At 44.6% G+C, this 10604-nt stretch overlaps 1 protein-coding gene across 6 annotated transcripts in view; it reads right to left on the bottom strand.

The window, feature by feature from the left end:
* Window positions 1-6581: 6581 nt before the first annotated feature.
* Window positions 6582-10604, bottom strand: part of Cd3d (CD3 delta subunit of T-cell receptor complex) — a 61108-nt gene continuing 57085 nt past the window's right edge. For 5 of the 6 annotated variants that reach the window (XM_087212465.1, XM_087212464.1, XM_087212466.1 and 2 more), the window contains 4 exons: window positions 7888-8106; window positions 7290-7421; window positions 6940-6983; window positions 6582-6732 (listed from right to left, as the gene is read on the bottom strand). In XM_087212465.1, the coding sequence (XP_087068591.1) occupies window positions 6667-6732; window positions 6940-6983; window positions 7290-7421; window positions 7888-8106 (461 nt within the window). In that variant the 3' untranslated portion in view covers window positions 6582-6666. Of the gene's footprint in view, window positions 6733-6939; window positions 6984-7289; window positions 7422-7887; window positions 8107-10173; window positions 10408-10604 lie in introns of those variants that run through there. The other variant, XM_004856699.4, reaches the window with a different exon arrangement.

Raw genomic sequence — 10604 nt, forward strand, 5'->3', positions numbered from 1 at the left:
GTTGCTGTCTCTTTCCTGGGAGCTTCTCAGAGGCTACCTTATTTCCTAAGACGACTCAGGTTCTCCCCACCTTTAAATGAAATCAGTGCTTGCAGTATGGTTCCAAGTGCAAGTATAGCCTGTTTTCCCAGCTGATGGGGCGCGGCGGGGCGGGGGGCATTACCTGAAGCTCTCCTTTGAGAAAGGAAATAGGAAAGAGAGAGAGAGAGGAAATTTAACTAACTCTTCTTGTAGGAAAACATCACAGATGGAGAGAGTGCCTGATAGATCCCTGATGGAGTGGTCAGTTCATAAAATGGGCAAGATAGAAACAGGGCCTATGAAAGGCAGAGGGAGATAACAAAAAAGAGAAGAGTGACAAAAGAGGAGGCATGAGAGGGCTCTTGGGAATATGACATTTGTTTCCATAAGGTGCCAGGAAGAGCCACTGAGCTAAGGCTGAAGGAAGTGGAGGAAGGGGGTCTCCTAAGCAGGCTGCCCCTCCCTCCTGTGCAGGAGGCACCTGCTGCAGCAAAGCAGGCTGCGGTTAGGCAGAGCAGGATGTGGGCTGTGCAGGGAGTGAGCACACAGGCGCCCAGAGACCAGTGTGGGAAGACCTCATTCTCTGTCTCCCATAGCGTGCACTTAGCTTGCAGAGAGGAGGGCAGAACGTGAAGGAGCTGTCCTCGCCCAGCTCAGACCAGCCTCTCCTCTTCCTCTCTGCACTCAGAAACCTCCTGTGGACCACAAGGCTGTTTATGTGTATGACTACAAAACAAAAAAGGCCTTTTTTGATTAGTAGCCCTTCACATGCTGTACACATTCAGCCTTGGCCTTGTGACTACAGCTTTTCCTTGTCATCCCTGTTGAAATGTCACTTCTAAGCACCAACTCTTGCTCAAAAGGAGTCTCAGTGATGTTGCTTACCACTAGCTGCTCGTTGGAGACTGGCTCGAGGTTGGCAATTTTGTTCTACATGTATTTGATTGCACTCAGACAAGGGAAGACTTGGCTCAGTGTGATAAAAACAAGAACAGCTAATGTTTATTGAGCATTTACTATGCTCCAGAAACTATGGAGCAGTTTATATATATCATCTCATTTCATCTTTATGATGACTCCACAAGATAGATGTCATCATCCTCATTTTGCAGATGAAAATAGTGAAGCTGAGAGAGGTTAAGTCATTTGCACAAGTCACGGTGAGGGGCCTAGCTGGAATTCAAAGCCAAAGCTTGTCCAACATATCCTTTCAACATCTACCCAGTACTGATTGCGGCCATAAGGAATGCTTTCCATCCTATCTGATGTCTTTGGAAAGACAGATGGAGGGACAGAAGTGGAGCTGAAACTCTGAGTAGATTTCCTACTTGGGGCAGCGGTAAAGTAATGCAGGAAAAAGGCAAATGGTGAGGTGAGGAATATAAGCGGTATGTCAGGGCTGTAGATTATATATGGGATGCAAAGGATAGGAAGGATACACCCTATAGAAAGACTACAGAATTGCAGTGGGGCCGGGGATGTAGCTCAGTGGCACAATGGCTGCCTGGCAAGTGTAAGGTCCTGAGTCCGATCCCTGGTACCAAAAAAAAGGAATTGCAGTGGGATGCAGGTTTGAGGTTGGACACAGTGGAAAGGAGGAATATAGAATAAAGGAAAATATTAGACAGATGGAAGAAAAGATTGATTTCTGCCACTGGCCAAGATGAAGTAACAAGAATTGAATATATTCTCCTGCCTGAAAAAAACTAAAACATGAGACAAAATAGGTTAAAACAATAAATTTTAAAGCATTCAATATCAGGCAACAATGGGAAATGACCCTTAAGGATGGGAAGCAAATAAGATGAACCCTAATATTGCTCCAGCTTACAATCTAGACACAGTTTCTAGGCTGTGTTGCAGGAAGGGAGAACTAAGCAGAGCCCCAAGATCTCCCTGAGGTCAGCAGACAAGGATGGAGACCAAAGCTTCTACAGTTTGTAGGAGAGAGTTCAAGAGAGGAGTGAGATGCCCAGGGAGAACTCCAGAGATCTGAAGAGGGTCCCTCTCAAGTCCTCAGGTTAATAGTGGTCGGTACATACTTGAGAGGAGACTTCCAGAAGCTAAAGAAAAAATTCCCTGAAAGGATCAGAGGAATCTTTCGACCTCACACAGGGCTGGAAATCATTGCTGTGCTCTCATAATTCAAGGGACATTGAGAAGAGCTGTGTGTTCATATAGCAGAAGGGGACAAGTGATCTCTTTGGCGGCTTTTTTATAAGGGCACTAATCCCATTAGTAAGAACCCCTCCCTCAAGGCATAATCACCTCTGAAAGGCCCCACTTCCTAATGCTATGGAATTGGGGGTCAAGATTTAAACATTTGAATTTGGAAGGAACTCAGACATTCAGTCCACAACAGTTCTGAACAATTTTGTGCTGATGAATTTAACAACTTGGATGAGATTGGCACATTCCTTGAAAAAGCTCACTGAAGATGAAAGATAACTTGAATAGCCCTTTACCTTTTAAATAGGTTGAATCTATAAAAACTTTCCTACAAAGAAAACTTCAAATTCAGATGACTTCACTGCTAAAATCTACCAAACGTGAAAGGCAGCAATAATGTCAATTCTGTACTGATTCCTCCAGAAAATTGAAGAGACAATACTTGCAAATTGTTCTATAGAGACCAGACTTGCCCTGTGTTGATTTTTCTAGTTGATTTTGTGTGTCAACTTGAGTAGGCCACAGTATTCAGATATATGGTCAAATACATCTGGATGTTGCTATAAAGTATTTCTTAGATAAGATTAGCATTTAAGTCAGTAGACTTTGAGTAAAGTGGATCACCCTTCATAATGTGGGTGAACCTCATCTCTTCAACTGAAGGGCAAAGAAACTGAGGTCCTTTAAAGAGGGAATTTTGCCTCCACACTATCTTTAGCCGCAACATCCACTCCTCCCTGGGTCTCCAGGCTACCAGAATACCCTGCAAACTTTGGACATGCTTCTCCAAACACATGAGCCAATTTTTTTTTTTTTTTAACCAGGGATTGAACTCAGAACCTTGAAATTGCAAGGCAGGCACGGTGCCAATGAGCTAAATCCCCAGCCCACATGAACCAATTTTACTAGAGAAACAGAACCAATAGGACATGTATGTAGGTGGTTGCCTGTTATTTGAAGAATCATACACACCTTGATATCAAAGGTGTTAAACAAAGATATTAAAAGAAAACTTCAGACCAAATGAATATAGATACACTTCTTTTCTTTTCTTTTTTTTTTTCCATCTGGATGAGTTTGATTGGGAAGGAGCACCTCTTTTTCACCATTTCTGGTGGTTTAGCTGAACAAGGAGATCTTTCTAATGGAAGATCATTGGGCAAGTTCCACGTGTGTGAATGACTGTACTCCCCAGCCACAGCCTTTCAAAGTTTGAATCTTAGGAGATGATCCAATGTCAGTATTGTACTTCTAAATAATTATACCATCAGTCTTGCTATAAATGAGGTTTGCAATTTTTCCTCTCAATCATCAACTTTCACATTAGTTTGGCAAAATCTGTATCCAAGAAGTAAAGCAAATCCAAATATGGTGAACATTCTTCCATGGCCAAAATGGAAAAATCAGTTTATATCCTTATCAAAACCCATCCATGGGGCTGGGGATGTAGCTCAGTGACACCATGCCTGCCTGGCAAGTGCAAGGTCCTGAGTTCGATCCCAGGTACCGCCAAAAAAAAAAAATCCACAGGGAAATCAGCTCCCTTTTTCATGGAGCTTGGCCACCTCTAGGCTAGGCAGTACAGAAGGGCTGCAGCCAGGAGAGAGGTACTAGCAGGAAGCAGCCTCTAGGAGGTCCTGAAATCTTTTTTATTTTTGGTACCAGGGATCAAACTCAAGACCTTGTGCTTGCAAGACAGGTGGTGGAAACACTGAGCTAAATCTCTGGCCCTGGAATACAAAATTGGTTTAACAGATCATGCCATCATAATAATTTACCATATAACAGACTAAAAAAGTAAAATTATAGTCATCCCTATCAATGCATGAGCATTTGACAATGCTCAACATCTATTTTGGGGGAAAAAAATTCTCAGCAAACTACAATGAGGAAAGAGACATTCCTCAACCTGTTGAAAGATATCTAAGAAAAAACTACAACTAACATGCTTAATGATTTAAAAAAAAACAACGCTCTTCTTCTAAGATGACCAACAAGGCAAGGATGTCCTCTTCCCTAGCCCTTTTTTATTTTATTTTGAGACAAGGTCTTGCTAACATTGCTGGCCTTGAACTTGTAATCCTCCTGCCTCATCCTCCCAAGTAGTTGGGATTACAGGCGTGCACCACCACACCTGACTTGTCCACTCTTATTCAGCATTCTACTGGAAGTTTTAGCCAGTCCAATAAGCCAAGAAACAGAAATAAGACACATCCAACAGGAAAGGAAAAAGTTGAATTGTTTCTATTAACAGATATCATGACTGTCTGTGTAAAATACCCAGGAGGATCACCATCAGTTCAAGGCCAACCTAAACTACATAGTAAGACACTATCTCAAAAAAAAACAACCAATAAAATAAAATAATAAAACTAAATTAAAGGAGGGAAGGAGAGAGAGAAGTTTCCAGAAGGGCTCAGATGGAGAGTAATAAGTGCCTCTCAATCTTGGTTTCACATCAGAATCACCTTGCACAGTTTTGAAAGCCCTGAGGCCCATGTAGCAGTTGGAGCAGGGATGGAGAGAGGCTAGTTAACAAATACAGGGGTGCAGTTGGATGAGAGAAATAATATCTAATGTTCTGTAGCACAGTAGGATAACTACGGTTGATAATACCTGTTGTGTATTCAAAATATCCAATAGAAAGAATTTTGACTGTCCTCAACACAGAGAAATATTGTCTGAGGTAGTAGATATACCAGTTCCCCAGATCTGATCAAAGTCCTAAGGGTTATCTGTACCCTAGATCTATAAATTCAGAAATTCTGAGGATGGTATCCAGATATCAGTATTTTTAAACTTTCCACAAGACTCCAATGGTCAGCCAGTGTTAAGATCTGGTGGATAGGGCACGTAAGTCAATATAAGGAACTCAAGGTATAAGGAGGTATGCAGGGTACATGAAGGATCCAAAATGTTGGTGAAATACAGGCTGTGGAAGGGATGCTCAAGGTAGAGGGATTCAATGTGAAAGTAGGCTCTAGGGCAGTAGTGGCAAACCTATGGCACACGTGTTGTTTTTCTCTTAAGATAAAAGATGTTAATATATGAAGAGTTTTTTCTAAACTAAAACCTCAGTATTCAAGTGTAATTGCAGTGTCGGCACTTTGCAATAAATAAGTGGGTTTTGGGTTACAGTTTGGGCACTCAGTTTCTAAAAGATTCATCATCACCTGTCTAGAGTTAGAAAAACTATACAAGGAGTAAAAATAAATTATAACTTTGAATGAAGTATATGTAAATTGAAAGCTCAATGAGTTATGAAATTAAGTTCTGCTTATATCTCAAGGAGATGGTGGTCAGAATCATCCATGTCTCTGGCTAAGTGGATGTTAGCTCTTTTTTCCTTTGGAAATTTGAGTCTAGGAAACTCCCACTGTCATTAAGCTGTCCTGAAGTTCTGTAAATTACTTTTTTTTTTGGCACTGGGGATGGAACCCAGGACCTTGCACTTTCGAGGCAGGCACCGGAGCCACTGAGCTAAATCCCTGGCTATAAATTACTTGTGGATCCAGAAAACAAAAAGATTCCCAGCTGGAGGATCCAGGAGGAGAAATAAAGGACACAAGAGAGTAAGTGGCCTCGGTTCTTCCTCTAAACCAGAGACTCTGAATTTGGGCTGCTTCAGAATCACCTGGGGACCCTATTCCTAGAGAGTAAGGCACAAAGATCTACATTTTTGTTTAATAAATCTCTCAGGCTCCCAAAGTTTGAGAACCACCACTTAACCCCCTGGCTAAAGAAGACACCTACTGAAAATTTCCCAAGCCCCCTCTTAGTCTCAACACCAGCTTTCCCAGCAGGCAGAGAGCAATAAGTTGTTTTAATTTGATGAAGGGTTTCTGGTCCCACTTTATCATGCAGAGGGCAGGAGCAGGGCAGGAACAGGTACTGGGGAAGGAAGATAAAATGGTACCTTCCATAGAGGGAAAAGAGACATTTTTTTTCACATCTAGTGGCAGCTATTCAACAGGGACATAAAGTCACAGCCAGCCCTTTAGCAGCAATGGGACTTTGTAGCACACACCCTCTGAGCTGTGATAAGAAAGAAGTCACTGAGCCCCTTGATGTTGTTCCCACCCCCACTCATGATGTCATGAAAATTCTCTGTGGCAAAGCTCCTAAACACAACACCCCGCCCTCGGAAGGCTTATGATTGGGGACTGGAGTCAACAAGTAGCAGAGGAAGTGTGGAAGGGAGATCTTTCAGCCAGAAAACTCACTGGCCTAGAGACACCAGTGGGCCATGACATGGTAGGGGACAGCCCATCACACTGTCTGTGTGAGGCAGAATGGAGGAAATGAAGGAACTACTTAGGTGGGCAAGGGCCCAGCCCTTCGGGACAATTCCCAAGCCCTGCCCAAGAGCCTTGAGAAGCACAGGCATTAGCTGAATGGAAGAGAACATCTTTATTGGCCAAGCAAGGAGGAATGGAATAGTTCACAATGTGCTTCTAGAAGCCACCAGCCTTGGGATCATTTGCTCCGGTGCCAGTTTTCTCCAAGACGGCTGTACTGAGCATCCTCACGATCTCGCAGAGGCTAAGAGATGAGAAGGGAGGCAGTGAGTCAGGTCAGAACTCTCTCGGGAAGAGTCCCAGCAGATCCTGGAGATGACAGCTTGTTCCTCCCCTCCCCAACCCTCTCCAATGATGAGTTCCTCACCAGGACTTTTCACACAACACAGCTTAGCCTCTTGGTCCCCACTCACTCCTCTTTCTCTTCCTGCCTCCTCCCTGCCATGCTCACCTGATAAAGCTGGTCATTCTTCAACAGAGCTTGAGTGTCAGCCCCTGAAAGAACCAGGAAAGAGTTATAAGGAGGGGCGGGGAAGAAGGGACATTGAGACTCATGAAAATTGCACCCGGATCTGCATCAGGCCACGCCCTCCCATACCCTCAGAAATCTCCGTAAGCAATGTGGGTACATGAGTGCTTTCAATAAACCATAGAAGGAGTTTGTAGACATTGCAAGAGTGACTCCCAGATGAGACCATTCAGCTGATTCAGGAGTTCAGTGGTATACACACACATACACACACACACACACACACACACATATGCACATGGCACACGCACACATTCTGCTCTTTCACTAACCTCCAGAGAGCCTTCCAGTCTCATGTCCTGCAAAGCAGTAGACTCCCAAAGCAAGGAGCAGAGTGGCAATGATGTCAGTGACAATGATGCCAGCAAGGGTGGCGGAGTCCATCTCCACACAGCTCTGGCACACTGGAGAAAGAAAGAGAGGGGAGGGCTAGATTGCTTTTAAGATCAGGGAATGACCCTGCCTGCTGGTGCTACCCTATGATCTCATGACACGACCTAAACTTCAGTAAGATCCACGGACAAAGGCTGCTGATGCCCTTGCCACTTCCATCTTTTTATCCTCATCCCAAGGAGTTCCTGAAGGGAACCAAGAAATCATCTCAACTGCAGACACCTTAAACTAGGTGGTGAGCTACACCTTCCCCCCCCCCACAACCAAGCCTGCAGGAACAAGGCCCCTACTCCCCAGCCTGGCTTAGGTAAGCACTCACTCCCACTCTGCAGGCCCCCAAATCTGGCTAACACCATTGCAACAGTGACCTCAGTTTGTTTAGAGAATAGGTTGATTCACCACATCCCCTTCTAGCCAGAAAGTTCTCACATCCAGAGGCCCCACCACTCTAGTCCAGAGGGTCCAGGAGGCACATACTTCGATAATATACTTGCACAGTAGATTCTTTCTTGTCATATATATCGGTCCCCAAACACTTATACACTCCTCGTGGATCCAGGAGACGTTTTCCCAAGTCCAGACGGACACCATTTGCTCTCTTTGTCCCTACTGTTCCATCTAGCCATGTGACGCTGGTATTGCAATCCACAAATACTTTGTCCTCAAATTCCTCCACAGGTATCTGGAAGGGGTTCACTAAGGGAAAGAAATACCGCAGTCAGAGACAGCTGGTACTCTGCACTAGCCTCCCTGTTCCACTGGTGACCACCATGGTACTCTAGAACAGTTTATGGTTTCTAGTGAGCAGGGCAGGAGTGAAAAATGAAAGCTTCCAGAAGTTTCCTATGAATCACAGAGGCCAGGAAGGACATGAGACTGCAGTCCAAGAAGAATACAGGTCTTAAGGGACTTGGGACAACAGAGAAAACCATGAAGCTGAGTTGATTCAAGAATCTTCCTGAAAATGAGTTCAGACCACTGATTAGAAGTAGGAGAGGCTGGGGATTTAGCTCAGCAGCACTGCGCCTGCCTCTCAAGCACAAGGTCGTGAGCTCGATCCCCAGTACCAAAAAAAGAAGAAGAAGTAGAAGGGGAAGCCAGGCACTCAAGAGGCTGAGACAAGAGGGTCACAGTGAGTTCTGAGGTACACAGTGAGTTCAAGGCCAGCCTGATTACATAGTGAGGCCCTGTCTCAAAATAGGTGAAAAATAAAAAATAGAAACAGAAGGGGAGCATAGACTGATAAAGCGTCCCATGGGAAAGGGAAAGGCAAGAGACTATTTCCATTTTGGAAATGCCTGCATTTTTCTACTAGAAAGCATCTAATTCTAATTCCCGTCCCATGACAACACTCCCATTTCAACTTCTGGTCCTCTCCTCTTCCCATTGCTCTTCCCCAACATTTAACAAGGGGATGGGAAACTCAATGCTAAAGACTTGCCAAGGCTCAACGATAACTGAGGCAGGAAGGAACTGGTATGAACCCCCAACCCATAGGTCCAGATTGGGCTGGGGATTTAGCTCAGTGGCACCACTCCTGCCTCACAAGCACAAGGTCTTGAGTTCGATCCCCGGTACCGCAAAAACAAAAACACAAACATAGGTCCAGATTTACCAGAGCAAATCTCATGCAAAAAAATTCAATTGCTCCCCTCTTGGTTAAGGGGACTGGGACAGAAAAAAAAATGTTTATCAAATCTGTTCTTGAAGCTCCATAAGTCAAATCTTACGGGAAGTGTAAGGGCCAGAGGTGAAAATAATGCTTTTCTAGATCCACTGAATTGTAAGAGTATCTCCAGGTCCACAGAGCACTGGCATCCATACTGCTCATCCCAAGAAAGAGTGAAAGCTATGTTCACCCTGAGCTTTATACTCAGCACCAATTTGGACACAAGAAAACTCCAAAACAGCTGCTTCTTGTGCCTCTGAATGAGGGCAGGAGTCTATGTGCGTACACTCAGGGAGACACACACACATCAACTGCTTCACCTCTTTTAGTCATCCTTGGAGTTGTTTCCAGTGAACTTGTGGATCCCAGTGCAACTATCAAGGTGACTATTTGACCCAGTTTTCCTAGGGCTGAGGAGGTTCCTGGGACATGGGATTTTCCAGGGACTTTTGTTTTCTTTTCTTTTGCAGTGCTCTGCCACTGACCTATGTCCCCAGTCCAGTTTTCAGTTTTATTTTTTTTTTGGTGAGGGGGTCTTACTATGTTGCCCAGACAGGTCTCAAACTCCTAGGCTAAAGGGATCCTCCTGCCTCAGTCTCTCAAGTAACTGCAATTTTCAGTTTTAAAACCAGGCAAACTATGATGAGTTAGCATTCTACAGAGCATGCAATGATCTCCTGTCCCATCACCAAATCTATCTTTTCTCTTAAAGCAGTCCCCTAAGTCCTAGGGCATGGCTCCAGGTGGTCACATAATGGTGGCCAAATGAACAAGAGTCCAGACCTCAGAAGCTATCTGCTATAGAAGAAACAGTCCATGTAGCTCTGCTCCCCCATCCAACCCTAGGCTCAGACCTACACATACTGAGCCATTTCCCACAGATCTCTGGCCAAAGACCATTTGAAAGACATTCAAGGCCAACAGCTGCCCTGGCCAAAGTAGTTGAAAGCCCAGCACCTGTTTCCTTCATCCCAGCCCTGCCCAGGTGCCTGGTGAATTAAAGTTAGTTTTGCAAACCACCTTCTAGTGGACCTCACTCCCAGTGCTAATGTCCCTCTCAGTTCCTTTCCTTCACCTGGAGAAGTCTTACTTACCTTGAGGGAGAAGGGCAGCCAGGACCAGACCAGTCAGAAACCTGCTATGTTTCATCTTTCAGCAGAATTCATCCAGTAGACAGAGCCAGATCACGGAACTACCAGCTGGGGTGAGGGCTACCCTCCTCCAACTGACTCATGGGTATTCGGAAAAAGTGAAGTGTAGCAAAGGAACTAGAAGATGTCTGCCTCTCTGCCTTTCATGATGAGAGGCCATAAAGGCAAGAGTAGCAAGTGGTGGGGTAGGAAGGAAGCAGGTGCAAATTGCTCTTTCTCTGAGCAGAGAGGTTGGGGGTGGAGCTGAAGGCAGAGAATATGGAGAAAGCTACCCAGACTTTTAGGAGGCAAAAGGAAACTTAGGACGGTCTTTCCTGAGTCCTAATGAAAAACCGAGAACTTCAGAGTCCCTATTAGCACCATAACTACATTTA

This window comes from Heterocephalus glaber, unplaced genomic scaffold (genome assembly GCF_053883595.1).
Source record: "Heterocephalus glaber isolate CG9 unplaced genomic scaffold, H.glaber_assembly_v1.0 deba00001429, whole genome shotgun sequence".
Classification (NCBI taxonomy): Eukaryota; Metazoa; Chordata; class Mammalia; order Rodentia; family Bathyergidae; genus Heterocephalus; species Heterocephalus glaber.